We start from the raw sequence: 17,891 nt of genomic DNA, 5'->3' as shown, positions 1-17,891 counted from the left end.
CAAAACTTGCTTTGACACTATAGGCTGCATGATCGTTGAGGGATCAGATTACAGCTGCCTATTGTAGTCTATGGGGAGGGGAAGAGAAAGTCGGAATAGATTTAAGGGGTTACTGTTTATAGTTGGTGAATTCAGTCCTATGGAAGCTACAAAGATTGTTACATTAAATAGTAAACTAGTCTCAGTGAAATCAGCAGGTCCAGCTGGTGTTAAGTCTAATGAATAAGGTTTTTTAACAGTGTGATGTCTAACACTGAACCTATGTAGTTACTCAAGATTGTAGAACCATCACATAAGTACAAGCCATGGAAAGGAGACGCACCTGAAACCTCAATACCCAGCATAGTCCTACTTGTCCCATGCTGCATTGTCCTGTCTGAATATTGGCCATTATCCGAGTGAAGCAATGATGTCAGAGGGTTAAATGTCAAACAAAGGAACGTCATCGTGCAGAGAAGCATCCGGGAGCGATCCATCATGCCAAGTCCTGTTGGAGAATCAGGCTCATCCTTCACCTAATAAAGAAGATACAAGTTGTGTAAGAGGCACGTGTCGTAACTCTGTAGGATACTTAACTGCACAAAGTCAACACGGAAATGGACAGAGCATGTCAAAGTGTACAGAAAAAAACTGAAGGATAAACTGAGAACCATATAACCGCTCTTGTACCTTAAGAACGTTACTAAATCCACTGCAATATTCAGCCTGCGGTAGCACCCGACAGCTGGAAATGCTGGATTTTTATGCCCATTGCACGGTGATTATAGTTTAGTACAGCTGCTCTATTTCAATGCCATATGTTGAAAGTGTTGCAGTTATGTTTCTTACAAGACAATGAATAACCAAAGTACCTCATAGCTGTAAAATTATATTCCTACATAACCTGAAACGTTGCAAATCTTCACTTTACATGGCAATTCTCATCAGCTACCTATTGACGCCATCTTTTTATGATCGATGCGGTTCTGACATCTAACGCACCGGACAATTCTGAGAATGAAGAAGCCACAGTGTTAAGATAGCACTGTAGGCCTAACCCATAACGGTTTCCTTTCAGAGTTGGTCCCAGACACCCACCATGCAAGTAACTGCAGCACTGACCTATTCACCTGGGGAGGCTGGAGTTCCCTGAACAGCCCGATGCTCCGCTGCACATGAAGGAGATGCAGCACTAAAACTAGTCCTGCTACCTCCTCATTCTAGGAATTAGTGGGTGTCTCAAAAGCATGACCCCCCCACAGATTATCAAGTTATGACATCATTCAATAACTTTATATAAAATTGGATTACCCCTACAGATAGAAGCTTTCATTCAAAGGACTCCGTTTCATTGGCCAAATCAGTAATCTGCGACTGCTAGATGGGAGCCCTGCAATTCTCCTTACCTCCCGGCATACTCAGCTCTTTTAATGGCTGACGCAACATTGTGTTTGCATCACGCCACAATGATGATGTCGCACTAGAAAGAAGAGCCCAGAATGCCGGGAGGTTAGGAGATTCACAGGGCTCTCATCCAACGGGCACAGGATACTTACCTGGCCACTGGACCAGAGTCCTGCAAATCGATTCCCCCATCTATAATTACGCCATTGACGTGATGAAGCTAAAACTATTCATGTACGTGGGACTCCTCCTCACGAGCAGAAAGCAACTGATTTCTACTTTCAATTTTGTCTCGTTGCTAAAAAAAAAAAAAAAAAAATAAATATATATCTAAAATATGTTTCAAGGATTTCACCTTTTCATCATCTAACAGAGGACTGCCTGGCTCTGAATCCACAGAGTAAGGAGAGAAGACAGCAGGAGATCCAGAGTCCGATGCTGGCGGGGACATCATTAGAATGTTTTGGTTGAACTCGTCCATCTTCATTTCCATGCTGGTGTCCACCAAGCTGCTTAGATCAATGCCCTTGAGATATTCTATAAAATAACAATGGCATATTACAGACATAGCAATTAAAACATAGGAATCCGGAAATGAGCACTAAAGTGACAGGCTGAGAAATACGCAAAAGAGGAAGAGAAATGGTGAGGATTCGACTCTGGGGCCAAGGTCTTGTATAACTGGAGACTCTACCACGACACTCTGCCCCTTCAGTGTATAAACCTACACCGGGTGACCTCTTCACATAATAAAAGGTCTAATCAAATAACTTATTCAGATTTATTGAGCGGTCAGGTCATGGCCACGGGGTGCAATATTAGCTGATATAGGACAGTAGAATTACTTATCAGGACTGGATGAAACTTTGATCACCCAAAGATACAGTCTACAATTGATTGACGCCTGGAAAACATAGGAAAGCTGCGGCTGAACGCAGTCTGTTTTGTGAAATACATTAAGTCAACTGCAAAATCACTTGACCAAGGAGGCCTGGAGGCCTTTATAGAAAGACCATTTTACATTGCGGGGTATGGCTATAGATTTTGTGAAGATACATTGATCCAGGGAGCTGACTGCCGTATGTGGATTCAGGAAGGAATTTTCCCCTAATTTGAAGCCAAGAGCTTCTGCCTCATGGGGTGTTTGCCGCAGATTGAACTTGATGGACTCGTGTCTTTCAGCCTTAAAAGAAATCCATCCCAGGTTTTTGCTACCACATCTGAAAGCAGCATGACGCAGGGGCAGAGACCTCGATTCCAGTGATGTATCACTTACTGGGCTGCATAATGGAGTGTTGATAAAATCAGTTTTATCTGCTACTAATTTCAGTTCTCGGAATGCAGAGCCCTGTATAACCCCACCCACACCACTGATTGGCAGCTTTCTCCGTACACTGTGCATAGACAGAATGTTACCAATTGCTGGTAGGGGCGACACTATGCAGAGCTCATGAATATGGAGGACTATAAGCAGCAGGTTTCCTTGTTCTCTAGTGATTATCTTCTGCTGATTAAACTGTGATTTTATAAAAACTAGTCAGCAGCCCGGTAAGCCCCGACATTATGCTGCTCCCAGGTTAGGTGTCAAAAACCTGGTGACAAAACTCACCGTCTCTCTATGTTTAAGGCAATAATATACAAGTACCAGCACAACTTACTATTTTTTTGATTTGCCAATTTGAGGGCCATATTTTCTTGACGAAGTTTCTGGTTGGATTGTTGTAAATATTTTATGTAGTCTATGGCTTTCTTCAGGACCCCTGACTTGTGCATCTGAAACAAAGTAACAATTTTTCAGATAAATCAAAGTATGTTGACCAAAGATGTCAGCTCTCACCACCCCCGGTCACTGTATGCCGCATGATCCTGAAATCTCAAGATGCAAAACTGCCTTACATGCAAGGAAATTAGATACGATTCAGAAAATTGTACAAACCAGTTTTCAAAGATTGGTTTGTGTCGCCATTTTCTGAGATCCCCACCCCTCTACTTAAGAGTTGTAGTTTAAAAAAAAAAAAAAAAAAAAAAGACTGTGACATTTCAGGGGTCAACAGCAGTGAGCGGAGTTTAGTTCTGGTCGCCGCAGATGTTGGATGTATAACACTGCCAGCATCTACCAGGAATCTGCTCAAGCCAGAATCAGACACGTGGACTGACACCGGACACCAGTATGTCACATGTCTGGAACGGGTTGAATTCATTTTTCATTTTAAAAATGACACGAAGAAATATAAATATATATATTATATATATTTTAATAAAAGTTATGCGACACTCGCTCACCTTGGCATCAGTTCCCATAACCAGGTCTTTCAGCTCGAGGATTTTATCATTGATTGATGAGCGATACCTTTTCTCAATAATGTTGTGCGTTGTTCTCCTCTCGCCCTCCTTGGGCACCTCTTGCTGTTTGAAAATGCCAGGCACCTGCTTTATGGGCATCTTTTCCTGACCCATCATAACTGGCATGGTTGTCAAAATAGTTCCATTGCCACCAACCAAAGTCTACAATAGTAAACGGAAAGCAGACAACGCGTTACACAATTATCGCTGCACAAGAGTGGAAAGCACAAGCTTTAAGCCTGGACAAGACAGGCCCTAGAAGATCTCTGGTCAGTAACACTTTGTCGCGTGTGACAGACGAGCTGCAGACAATCATGAAACTGTAGGGAAAACAATTGCTGAGCGCACACTGCCCTGATCCTTGTAACGGCTGACGTTTATTCTGGGCCGAAAATCATCCCATGTAAAGGAAGCCTTCGTGAAGTCAGATGTTTGATGCATTTCTGCTATAGGTGGTTTTCAACAACAAGAAATTATATGAAGTTTTTTCCTTTATAAACATGATCCACTCATCTTTATAGTTGTCTAATGTGTAAAAAAGTGAACCTACTCTATAAAGGTATCCTCCCACCTCGAGAATCACAATTTACCTGCAGATATAGGGTTAATCTGGAGTTAAATAGTGATTAATCCTTGCATACCCGGGTTATCGAAAGAGTAGCAACAGAGTAAATTAAGCTATATATTCTCCTAGCAGCCACACGCTTCCAGTCAATGGAGTGGTGCAGGGAAGCAGTCATCACTCCCTGACACATTGATTGTCAACCCGCACCGCCCGGCCACCAGCAGCTCTCCCCGCAGCGCCCGGCGGCCAGCAGCACCTCTCCCCGCAGCGCCCGGCGGCCAGCAGCACCTCTCCCCGCAGCGCCCGGCGGCCAGCAGCACCACTCCCCGCAGCGCCCGGCGGCCAGCAGCACCTCTCCCCGCAGCGCCCGGCGGCCAGCAGCACCTCTCCCCGCAGCGCCCGGCGGCCAGCAGCACCTCTCCCCGCAGCGCCCGGCGGCCAGCAGCACCTCTCCCCGCAGCGCCCGGCGGCCAGCAGCACCTCTCCCCGCAGCGCCCGGCGGCCAGCAGCACCTCTCCCCGCAGCGCCCGGCGGCCAGCAGCACCTCTCCCCGCACCGTCCGCTGGTGCATTTCTTTAGGCGACAGGTTTCGTTTAACATTTCCTTAGTGACAACTGGTCTGGCTGGAAGTTTTCTAATACAAACTGCAGTCCAAAAGAAGCCTTAAAGTATGTTCACAAGCTGAGATTTTTTCATGCACCAAAAACTATAGTGTTAGCCGAAAAACGCTCTGTGTAATACAAATTTTAAGAGATTTTATTCCATTCATTTGAATGGGTGAAAAATGCTGCAAATATGCTGAAATAATTGACATGTTGCGTCTTGGCAAAAACACACCATGGCTCCAAATACGTGGGGGAAAAAAAGATGCACGTGCGTATGAGATTTCAGAAATCGCATTGATTTTGCTGGTACTGTGAAATGCTGCGTATTTTACGCACCAAATACGCTGCCCAAAATATGAGGCAAAAACATTGTCAGGTGTGAACATATCCTTAAGGTACTGTCACACTTAGCGATGTACCAGCGATACCGACAAGCGATATGACGCGGTCAGGATCGCTGGTACATCGCTAAGTGGTCGCTAGTGAGCTGCCACACAGGCAGATCTCCCCAGCGACATCGCAGGGGTCGGGGGTCGCTACTTACCTGTCGGACGAAGTGATCCTGATGCCCTCCCGCCCGCCTCCACGCGTCGCTCGTCGTCACAGCAGGAAGCCCAGCAGGAAGCTGACGATGAGAAACGGTCCAGGACGTTCTCGCGCGATCAGCGTTAACCAGCGGGGGAGCGGTCGGAGGTAAGTATCAGACATAGCGATATCGCTAGCAATATCGCTGCTACGTCACAAAAACAGTGACGTTATAGCGATATTGCTAGCGATATCGCGTAGTGTGACAGGCCCTTTAGGTTCTCCAAAATGGCACCAATGAAAGCTACTGCACAAGTCAAGAAAAATTGCTCTCAGATAGTAGGAATGAAAAAATCCCAAAAACAAAGACATCTATGCTGCCAAAAGTAGGTGTTGCAGAAAAGGGGGGATATGTAGAGATAAAAATAAATGATTTAACTCTCTCTTTCAGCAGATTAACTAGTGAAGAGTGTTGCAATTAAATGATGAAATCTCTTATCGGGATCTGTGCATGTCATTGCAGTGATCTACTGTGGTGAATGACAACTTGTGCGGCACCTTGACCTATAACATCACGATAAGCCTCAAGGCATTTCCATCAATCATTAATCCCATTCTATACAGTCCCCAGGAGATGATAACCTGGGCCTTTCCCCTAACAGTGGGCACACTGACGTCAAGCTGATGGGATACGAGATACCACATAGTAGTAACTCCTTAAACATTAATAGTGTTATCATAAGATAGCAGCTTATTTTATTTAGTAATATAGCTCTAGAAATCTATTATGTTATCAGGAAATCCGTACTTGACAAGTTTGAGCCTAAAAGCCGCGATACACATTAGATGGCTGTCAGCCGGATATTCGGCCAGCTCTCCCATACAGAAGACTCGCTCAGCCGAGCGCCCCTGTGTTCTCTATGACATAGTTGTCACCAGACATGTCGGATGGTGGCTTATCTCTGGAAGAGCAATAGTCCAAAATCAGACACGTTGTCCAGGCCTCCATACAGATTACATTTTCAGCAAAACAAGTCAATATCCGTGGATTCGGCAACATTAGTCTAATGCATATGGGGGGGCTTCACTCTCCAGTGCTGCCTGCCTCATTGGTTACCATGCAAATGTCCCTGATATTACCTCTGACAGCAGCTCTGTCCCATTGATGGGTGTAGGAATACGCATCAGGCTCATACCCTGTACCCATTGCTTGATAAACTACAAAGGGCATGCACAGACCCTATAAACAGGTGATCGACAAAGGGGCTTAGCAGTGATCACTACAAATGTGCACAAAAACTAGAAAAGGAAATTAATATTTATGCCATTCTCTAGTATACGATGCTCCAAACCATTAGCAACAATTAAGGCCTGTTTCACACATCCGTCTGTTACCATCAGTCAAAATCCGCCGTTTTGCAAAAAAAAAAAAAAACGGATCCGCCATTTTGCTTGGCGGATCCGTTTTTTTTTCTCCCCCATTGAGTTGCATTACCGGCAGATCTTGACGGATGGCCTTCCGTTGGATCCGTTTTTTTGCGGATCCGCCAAAATTTTGGCACCCGCCGACATGCCTGGATGGACAATAGAACGTCTCTCTCTCCTCCCCAGACAGCGGTTCCTTTAAATTTCTTCCTTCGCCGGATCCATCAAAAAAAAAAAAAACGGTCCGGCACACATTGATGTCCCTACACAGGCAGATCCGTTTTCTGCCATTTTGGCAGATTACTACTGACAGAAAAAACTGATGTGTGAAACAGGCCTAAAGAGCATTAATAAAATAAAGAGACGTACGGGTACTTGCAGAGCCGTGGTCTGGAGAGGGGTAGCGAGGGTGGTGATGGCAGGGTTCTGCACGGCAGTCATGACGGGGCTGCCATCAGCCTTCAGTGCTGTCAGGACCAGGGACTCCGTCTTAATGATCTGAGGTTGTACCAGTACCTAGAAGAGGAATCCAAGCCGAGTCAGATAGTTGCATGCTATAGTAAAATCGGTTACATTGGTGTGTTTTCGCTCACATAATAAACAGAGAAAATACACAGAAAAACTGCCAAATAATGCAATGAAAAACCTGACTCACAGGGAAGCTGCCCAATAATCATCACAAGCACCTACCTATGGGCAAGGACCCAAGTGGCTTCTCAGCAAATTGGCAGCTTTGAAATTACCGTATATACTCGTGTATAAGCCAAGTTTTTCGGCACTTTTTTTGTGCTGAAAACACCCCCCCTCGGCTTATACACGAGTCATTATGCCAAAAGACGGCGGGGAGGGGGATTGGCGGAGCAGCGGGTGACTGGAATCGGTGGCTGCGGTTGTAGCTGTGCCCGCTACTAAAAAGAAATGAATATTCATTTCCCTTATAGCGTGCACAGTTACAGGCGGAGATGCCGGCTTCCAGAAGCTGTAAATAAAAAAAATAAATAAAAAAAACCTCCTACTTAACCTTCCCTGCGTGCCATCTCTTGTTCTGGTTTACAGCAGCTCCTGCGGCCGAGTGATCACATGTCCCAGTGATCGGAGAGAGGTGAATATTCATTACCTTAATGAGCGGGGTCATGTGATCACCCGGCCGCAGGAGCTGCTGGATACCGAAACTGGACCCTGCGAGGGCGTGCAGGGAAGGTAAGTAGGAGGTTTTTTTTAATGATTTTCTCAAGGGGGGGGCAGCATGCATACCAGGATATGGATGAGGAGGCGGCCATGCATACCCCGACGGGGATGAGGAGGCGGCCATGCCTACCCCGACGGGGATGAGGAGGAGGCCATGCATACCCCGACGGGGATGAGGAGGAGGCCATGCATACCCCGACGGGGATGAGGAGGAGGCCATGCATACCCCGACGGGGATGAGGAGGAGGCCATGCATACCCCGACGGGGATGAGGAGGAGGCCATGCATACCCCGACGGGGATGAGGAGGAGGCCATGCATACCCCGACGGGGATGAGGAGGAGGCCATGCATACCCCGACGGGGATGAGGAGGAGGCCATGCATACCCCGACGGGGATGAGGAGGAGGCCATGCATACCCCGACGGGGATGAGGAGGAGGCCATGCATACCCCGACGGGGATGAGGAGGAGGCCATGCATACCCCGACGGGGATGAGGAGGAGGCCATGCATACCACGACGGGGATGGGGAGGCCATGCATACCAGGACGGGGATGCAGGGACAATGCATACCTGCTTATAATTGAGTCAATACGTTTTCCCAGTTTTCCGTGGCAAAATTAGGTGCCTCGGCTTATACACAAGGATTGATATTGGTTACGATCTCCTCATGAAGATATTCTTAAATTAAAACAGGCATGAACCCATTACCCCATGGACCAGGGGAAGGAGTTACCAGCTGCCCCCCTACAACTGATGGACAGTACCTGGAGGACAAATTAGAGGGACCTTCTATTTCTTACTAGATTTATACTCATACCTTAGCTCAGACCTGGGCAAGGGGCGGCCCCCTGGCCGCATCCGGCCCGCCCACTGTCTGTGACCGGCCCGCGGAGGGGTCCGGGACTTCTCCGGTTCCTGCTTTCCTCATGAATCATTCATGAGGAAAGCAGAGGAGTCCTGGCAGACGCGGCAGTGAGCGGAGCGGACCCCGACCTCCTGAGAGCGGTACAGAAACATTGCCTCCAGCACACCTCCCACACACCAGACCTGCAGCGCTGACTGGTCGAGGCTGGAGGGGGGGCGTGGTCTGAGAGGGCTGCGTAGATGCTGTTGGTGGAGTCTGCTTGCAGCAGTATACATCATACCACGCCTCCAACTCTGTGCTAAAACGTGCGGGCGTGGAGGCGTGGTGTGATCTATACTGCTGCAAGCAGACCAGTGACACTGTGGTGCAACGTAAGGCTAGCATTAATGGGTCTGGACCGGGCGTTTGGGTCTGGACCGGGCGTTTGGGTCTGGACCGGGCGTTTGGGTCTGGACCGGGCGTTTGGGTCTGGACCGGGCGTTTGGGTCTGGACCGGGCGTTTGGGTCTGGACCGGGCGTTTGGGTCTGGACCGGGCGTTTGGGTCTGGACCGGGCGTTTGGGTCTGGACCGGGCGTTTGGGTCTGGACCGGGCGTTTGGGTCGGGCCAGGGTCTGGGACTCTGGGTAGAGTTAACTTTAACACTGTTAAAGCTAACAATTAAAGTGAACAATCACAAGCTGGTTTCAGTTCATCATCTCATCATTAAATAAAGATTGGGTACAAATGAGTTAATTATATTAGTCGGGCCCTCTGACGCCATCCCAATTTCTAATGCGGCCCCATGGCAAAATTAATTGCCCACCCCTGCCAGCCTTCTTTTTAAAAGCTATATCTTTTCTCTAAACCACTCACCAGATTAATGAAAAGCATTCTACAGTGAGGAAACAAAAAAATGGCTGGGTTTTTTCCTTTTGTTAACACCTTCACAACTGGGTCATTTTCCGTTTTATTTTTTTCCTCCCCTTCTTTCCAGTCATAATTTTTTTTTATTTTTCGGTGAATATGGCGTGTGAGAGCTTGTTTTTTAGTGGGAAGAATTCTACTTTTGAACCACACCATTGATTTTACCAAAAACGGGGGGAAAAAATTCCAACTGCAGTGCAATTGCAAAACAAAGTGCAATTCCACAATTGTTTTTTTTTGTACTATACTCACTAAATGCTAAGACGGACCTCCCATTGTGATTCTCCAGGTCATTACAAGTTTGCAGATCCCAAACATTTATGGATTTTTATTTAAGTGGTGAAAAAAACACCAAAGTTTTTAAACAAAACAAAAAAAAATGGCGCCATTTTCCGAGACCCATAGCGCTTCCATTTTTTAGGACCTCGGCTGAGTGAGGGCTTATTTTTTGCACACCGAGTTGATGTTTTTATTGATACTATTCGGGGTAGATACAAGATTTTGATTGCCCGTTATAGCAATGTTGTGGCAAAAGAAAAAAAAAAATAGTTCTGCCGTTTTCATTTTTTTCTTGTTACAATGTTGACGGATGGGATTAATTCATTTTTAGATTTTGATAGATTGGAAATTTCTGAACTTGGTGATAACAAATATGTGGAAAAAAGTTGGTCACACTTTGCTTGACAAGTGTGACCAACCTGTCAATCACTTTTCCAAGCGATGCTTCAAATTCCGCATGCGTTTTATCCACGGCAGGGAGTTGCGGAAATGATGACTATGCAGCATCAATAGTAAAAGATAGAATGTTAAAAATAATATAAAAAATAGGGATATACTCCTCTTCTGACGGCCCCCGATGTCCTTAGCGGTGCTCCCGATGTGTTCCGTTCCCAGGCGTGCATTGGAATGCGTTTTTTAAGAGTTTCAGCGGTGGTGGGGGGAAATAAAAAATAAAAATAAAAAAATTGGCGGAAACGCTTAAAAACACAACATGGGCACACAGCCTAAAAGGTTCGATAAAATAGCACATCAAATTTTATTAGTGAACAATAGTGAACAATAGTAAAAACAAACCATGTTTATTTAGTAATGCCATGTATAGAAACGGTTTTCCACATTGAAAAATTGAGTTTAGCAGATAGAGCCAAAAAAGAGGGAGACAACAAAAGGGTACATAAAGTAATCAAAAAAGTAATAAAGTCACGTGGTCATGCAGCCTTAAAATATCCATGAAAAAAAATTTAAATATTTATCACCACTGTAAAAGAAATATTTGTACCCATGTCCAGCCAACACTTCAAAAAGGGTAATAGAATAGGAGATCCAGCCCCTGAAGAAGCATTTGTGAAACGTGCATCGGGGCAGTTGGATGACACTCAGAGACATGGGTAAGATACTATACATTTAATTACGTTTGGTCAGCCTTGGTCATGCCTGTAGTTGCAATTTGTTGGTCTTAAATGGCTGTATACGAATGTGTGTGATACAATCAATAGGCCTAGCACATTTGTATCTTTTTGCCCTTCATAAATGACTTTTTGTCTGTGCTTGAGTGACAGTGATACTTCTATTACTACTGTACCTTTTCTATTACCCTTTTAAAGTGTTGGCTGGACACAGGTCCATTTCTTTTACAGTGGTGATATGTATTCTATTTTTTCATGGACATTTATAGACCACATGATAGCCATTTGTGATTACTCTATGTACCCTCTATCTGCTAACCTCAATTGATTAATATGGAAAACAGTTTCCTTACATGGCATTGCTAAACAGCATGGTATGTTTTTACTATTGTCCATAATTGTTAAGTAATACAATTTGATACGCTATTTTATCGAACCTTTGGAAATGTATTGATTCATTTGTTCTTTGGCAGGGTACCAAAAGTGTGCATTTTTGATATTTATTGTTTTATTTTAAATGAGGCAAAAGGGGGGGCGATTTGAACTTTTAAATTTTTTTAAAACTTTTTTTGTACACTTTTTACTTAGGAGACTTAAAGCTGCAATCTTCTGATCGTTTGTGCTAAACATAACAGGGCAGAAATGTTCATCTGTAATGAAATCCGGTCACAGCACAGCGCTCATAGTAGATCAGCAATGAGAACCACGGGGGTCTCCTGCAGACCCCCAGTTGTTATGCCAACCTATCTGCGAACCACGATCATTTGACAAGGGCGCCAATGAGTTGGGTTAGTGACGCACATCTGCTGGGAACATGTTAAAAGCCGCAGTCAGAGACTGACAGCGGCATTTAACAAGTTAATAGCTGCAGGTGGTTCGCAATTACACACGCGGTTGTTAGGGGGACATGACAGCTGAACAAATCAGATGTCATGTGCCGGAACAGATGTGGGTTCAGCGACGGAACCCAGATCAAAGTGGGATACAAGACATGTGATATGTCATGAAGGGGTTAAAGGGGATCTGTCACAAGGTTTTTGCTACCCTATCTGAGAGCATCACAATGTAGGGGAAGAGACCTCGATTCCAGCGATGTGTCACTTACTGGGCTGGTTGATGCACTTTTGATACAAATCCAGTTTTCTCTGCTTAGGATAATCCAGTTCTCAGAATGCTGAGCTTTGGATACCCCCCCCCCCACTGATTGGACACTTTCTTTCTATACTGTGCATAGGCAGAAAGCAGCCAATCAGTGATGGAGGCGGGGTTAAACAGAGCAGGAGGGCTGCATGGCACAAGACAAATAGTCCTCTAGTTATAATTTCCTGCTGACAAAACTCGATTTTATCGAAAATACATTAAAGGGGTTGTCAACTACTAGGACAACCCCTTCTTAAACTAACTGTTCGGCCCCGATAAAATAATAAAGCCTGTTCTCCCCTCCCGTGCCAGCTCTGTTCTCGCGATGTCGGCACTCGCACTCCTCGGGCTGGGATGCGGTGACATGTGACTCTAGCGACCAGTCAGCGCTGGCATCACTGTTTCTGCCTTCAGACATACTGAACACGAAGAGGAAGCCAGGGATCGGCAGTAGCCCGGACTTTCTCTTCATGTTCAGTTTGTCCGAAGGTGGAGACAGTGACGCCAGCGCTCATTGGGCGCCGGGCATCATGCATCATTCCACCACTTGGTGTGGCGTGCTGGGGTAGTGGCATATCAACCAGGGACAGGAATAGGCTGGACAAACTGATTAGAAGGGCCAGCTCTGTCCTGGGATGCCCCCTTGACCCAGTTGACAGGAGGATACTGGCCAAGGTGAGCTACATGTGCAGAATGATTCCCATCCCATGCATGAGACCGTGACAAAGATGTGCAGTACTGTCAGTGACCGGCTACTTCATCCTAAATGTGAGAGGGAGCGCTATCGAAAGTCCTTCCTTCCTGCTGCAGTTAGGCTGTATAACCGGCACTGTCCAAAACGGAGAACGACCCAAACAGAGAACTGATAGATCCAAACTTGTGATAGTCCGGTTATATCTTTTTTTTTTTTTTTCGTATATGTACCTACCTACTGTCAATGTAATTCCTTTATGCATCTGTATCTGTACTTGTTCCTGCCTTGCTGCTGTAATGCTCTGAATTTCCCCATGGTGGGACGATTTAAGGATTATCTTATCACATCACAGCCCTGGAACGCGAGTGCCAACACAGGAGGTGAGTATATGCTTTGTTATTTTATCAGGACCGAACATTTAGTTTAAGAAGGGGTTGTCCTACTAGCAGACAACCCCTTTAGGAACCCAGTTAATGATACACCGCTGGAATCAGGGACTCTGTCTCTACATCTTCGGTTATATAGTAAATAACAATGAAGACAGATTGCATTTAATTAATTGCTAGTTTTTTTTGTATTTGATTTATGTACTTGATGTATTTGTAGAACCTATAACGCTGCCCTTCACCTCGCCAAACAGACCTACTTCACCACCCTAATCTCCTCACGAGCCAACAACCCCAAGAAACTTTTTGACACTTTTCACTCCCTCCTCAGGCCAAAAGCACAATCCCCAATCACAGACATTTGTGCTAATGACCTGCCCCTCCCACTTTACAGAAAAAATAGATAATATCCGTCAGGAAATCTGCTCCCAACCACCAAGTCCTGTGACTCCCATCCCTTCCTGCATCTCCCCTGGCTCACTTTCCACATTTGATCCCATCGCAGAAGAAGTAGTCTCCAGACTCCTCTCTTCTTCTCATCCGACTACATGCACTACCGACCCCATTCCCTCACATCTCCTCCAGTCTCTCTCCACATCACAACTCACCTAACTACAATCTTTAATCTCTCCCTCTCCTCTAGCATTTTCCCATCCTCCTTCAAACACGCCATTGTTACTCCATTACTAAAGAAACCCGCTCTCGACCCATCCTGCACAAACAACTACAGACCAGTCTCCAATCTCCCCTTCATCGGTAAACTCTTGAAGCACCTAGTCTACTGCCGCCTTACCCGTTACCTCTCCACTCACTCCCTCCTAGACCCTTCACAGTCTGGCTTCCGACCCCTACATTCGACTGAAACTGCACACATCAAAGTGACCAATGACCTTCTGACAGCAAAATGTAACGGTGAACACTCTCTGCTCATTCTTCTCGACCTTTCTGCAGCTTTCGACACTGTTGACCACCATCTCCTACTCCATAGGCTCCAGTCACTAGGCATTAAGGACACTGGTCTCTCCTGGTTCTCTTCCTATCTCTCTGACCGCTCCTTCAGTGTTTTGTTTGCTGGCTCCACGTTATCTCCTCTTCCTCTCGCTGTCGGGGTACCTCAGGGCTCAGTCCTTGGCCCCCTTCTTTTCTCTCTCTACACGGCCCCAATTGGACAGACCATCAACAGATTTGGCTTTCAGTACCATCTTAATGCTGATGACACACAACCATATACGTCTTCCCCCGACCTTACCCCCGCTGTACTACAGAACGCCAGTGACTGTCTGTCCGCAGTCTCCATTGTCATGTCCGCTCTCTATCTGAAACTTAACCTCTCAAAAACTGAACTTCCTTCTGCTCCTGCCATCTACTAACCTTCCTAAATCTGACATTTCCCTCTCCATGGGTGGCACCATAATAACACCCAGGCAGCAGGCACGCTGTCTGGGTGTTACGTTTGACACCAACCTCTCCTTCACATCCCATATACAATGTCTTGTCCGCTCTTGCCGCTTACACCTAAAGAACATCTCCAGAATTTGCCCTTTTCTCACCATGGAAACAACAAAAACCCTCACTGTAGCATTGATCCACTCCCGCCAGGATTACTGCAACGCTCTATTAATTGGCCTCCCCGCTACTCGACTTTCCCCTCTCCAGTCCATACTTAATGCAGCAGCCAGGGTCATCTACCTGGCTAATCGGTACTCGGACGCATCCGCTCTTCGCCAGTCCTTACATTGGCTGCCCATTCATTATAGGGTCCAATTCAAAGTACTTGTTCTCACCCACAAAGCTCTCCACGGTGCGGCACCCCCTACATCTCCTCCCTCATTTCTGTCTATCGGCCTAGCTGACCGCTGCGCTCTGCAAAAGACTTTCGACTAACCTCTGCACTAATCCGCACCTCCCACTCCCGACTCCAAGAATTTTCCCGCGCTGTGCCAATCCTCTGGAATGCTCTACCACAAGAAATTAGGACTATCCACACTTTGCACAGTTTTAGGCGCTCTCTCAAAATACATCTATTCAGAGCAGCCTATCACGTTCACTAATCAGTTATTTTATGTACAAGTGTGAGTATGTAGCCCATTCACTATCTCTGTCCCCCACCTTCTCAAGATGGCTGGACCATCATTGTAAATACATCAATGTAAATACACACCTGTACTTTGTATCTCCCCACCTCATTGTAGTTTGTAAGCTCTCACGAGCAGGGTCGTCTTATGTTACTTTAATTACTGTATTGTTAACGTTGTTACTTATGACTTGTATTTTGAAACTGTTAAACTGTAAAGCGCTGCGGAATATGTTGGCGCTATATAGATAAAGATTATTATTATTATTAGCCCCTTCTTTGTAGTCTTTACTAGTATTGAGCGAGTATACTCGTTGCTCGGGTGTCCTCTGAGTATTTTGGCGTGCTTGGAGATTTAGTTTCTGTCACCGCAGCTGCAAGATGTGCGGCTGCTAAACAGCCTGAATACATGTGAGGATTCCCTAACAAACAGGCATTCCTCACATATATTCAGGCTGTCTAGCAGCCGCAAGTCATGCAGCTGCGTCGACAAACTAAATCTCCGACCACATAGAAATACTCGAACACCCAAGCATGTTTGGGAAAACCCGAGCAACGAGTATACTCGCTCATCACTAGTCTTTACATTTTACAGATGCAGGCTGTAAAGTACAATGCACAATGACAATGTGTATCACCAACAACTATTCTTAAAGCAGAGACTTACAGGAACTTGTTGCACTTGTGGTGTAACAGCTTGAGTCAGTGTCTGGATGGTGCCTTGTGTGGCAGGACTCAGGGTCTGGATGGTCCCATTGGCGGTCTGTGTGAGGACCCTCTGGGCCTGGACAGTCTGCAACTGTTGCTGGATGGTCACCGGTTGCATTTGTTGAGTTGTCATCAAACTTGACATTTGAGGCTGTAGCACTGAGAACATGAACAAACCCATCAGGATGGAGGTGAAGGTTACCAACATTTACTGCGTCTTCATACATCACAACTAGAAATGAGCAGATCTGATGAAATGCAATTCAGAAAATTGCCTCAATTTTGCAAGGAAAACATTGAAGTTACTCCATGAAAATTGATTGTTCCTTATTATGTTCTGACAACTCTCCAGACCGCAGCCAACATACTGTAAAGAAAAAAAAAAAAACACTCACATCTTGCCACTTCACCCTCTACCTTCCGACTCCACTCGGCAAGCATCATCTATTTTATTTTGTTTTAACGTCATCATATTCTGCAGCGTTTTATAGACATTATCAGCGCTGTCCCCATTGGGGCTCACAATCTAGAATCACTATCAGAATGTCTTTGGGGGTGTCGGAAGAAACCGGAGGAAACCCACACAAACAAAGGGAGAATATGCAAAAAAAAAAAAAACTTAAGAAATTACCTAGAAAATAAGTTGGTGCGCATGTAGCATGCAGGCGCATTTTCACACTGGCCACTAAACACATAAAACTCAAGATAAAATCAAAACAAGCAAATACCCTGCAGTAGTAAATAAACAGCAATAGTGCATGAAAATAACATAGGGTACTTAGTTTACATTATTTTATTTAAAAAAAAGAAAGTCATCCCACCGCGTCACGGTGATCCTATTCGGGAAGCAAAGGTCCTAGCCTATACTATTAAAACATTGCCATATGTCAAGTGACATAATGTGAATAAAGGTTGAGAAGGACTGAGCTCTGCTAATGGACACCCAGCCAAGGGAAACTACATGAATGTAATGTCCAGTACAAGGAAAAGGGAGGCCACGCCCTAATTTGAACAGAATACAAAAACACAAACAAAAACCTAAAAAGATGAATTGGAATATAAGTGGGTGTGGCCTCCCATTTCTTTCACATTACGTCACTTGACATATCGTAAGGTTCTAATACTATAGTTTAGCACCATCCCAAATATAAGGTCACCTTGATGCGGTGGGAAGGCTTTCACTTTTTTTTTTTTTTTTTTTTTAAATCAAAATTATATTAACTAAGTACCCTATGTTATTTTCATGCACTGTTGCTATTTATTTATTGATACAGGGTATTATTTTGCTTTTATTTTAGGTTTTCCTTACATATGATGTACTTGGTGGGATTTGAACCCAGGACTCCAGTACTGTCAAGCAACAGTGCTACCCACTGAGCCACCATGCTGCATGTAGGGAAGATCAAGAGTGCTGGGAATGCTGGAAAACAAAGGAGGCCACACCATGTGATGGACTGGAAGGTGGTGAAAATGGTGAGCAGTTTTGTTTTAAACACTTTCCCCGTTTACAATAATTTATCAAACCGGTGGCCACGTGGCTTCTATTTACTCACCTTACACAAAGTGAACTGCAAATATGTGAGATCCAGGAGTATCCAAAGGCTTTGTGAACTTTGAGGAGCATTCAAATCTCCTAGAACAAACTTGCTCATCTCCAATCACAACACATCTGACATAT

The 17,891-nt window shown here is 45.3% G+C and overlaps 1 protein-coding gene across 3 annotated transcripts in view; it reads right to left on the bottom strand.

Annotated features, from left to right (window-relative positions):
- Positions 1-17,891, bottom strand: part of SREBF2 (sterol regulatory element binding transcription factor 2) — a 93,321-nt gene that overhangs the window by 50,116 nt on the left and 25,314 nt on the right. For 2 of the 3 annotated variants that reach the window (XM_073586641.1, XM_073586642.1), the window contains exons 3-8: positions 16,173-16,372; positions 7,216-7,362; positions 3,667-3,888; positions 3,042-3,156; positions 1,739-1,920; positions 323-515 (exon numbers count right to left, since the gene is read on the bottom strand). In XM_073586641.1, coding sequence (XP_073442742.1) covers positions 323-515; positions 1,739-1,920; positions 3,042-3,156; positions 3,667-3,888; positions 7,216-7,362; positions 16,173-16,372 — 1,059 coding nt within the window. Of the gene's footprint in view, positions 1-322; positions 516-1,738; positions 1,921-3,041; positions 3,157-3,666; positions 3,889-7,215; positions 7,363-10,641; positions 10,872-16,172; positions 16,373-17,891 lie in introns of those variants that run through there. The other variant, XM_073586643.1, reaches the window with a different exon arrangement.

The sequence above is a fragment of the Dendrobates tinctorius genome, unplaced genomic scaffold (genome assembly GCF_039654945.1).
Source record: "Dendrobates tinctorius isolate UK_male_01 unplaced genomic scaffold, ASM3965494v1 ptg000094l, whole genome shotgun sequence".
In the NCBI taxonomy this organism is placed as follows: domain Eukaryota; kingdom Metazoa; phylum Chordata; class Amphibia; order Anura; family Dendrobatidae; genus Dendrobates; species Dendrobates tinctorius.
The sequence above is the reverse complement of the archived record's forward strand: the minus strand, read 5'-3'. Positions and strand labels throughout refer to the sequence as shown.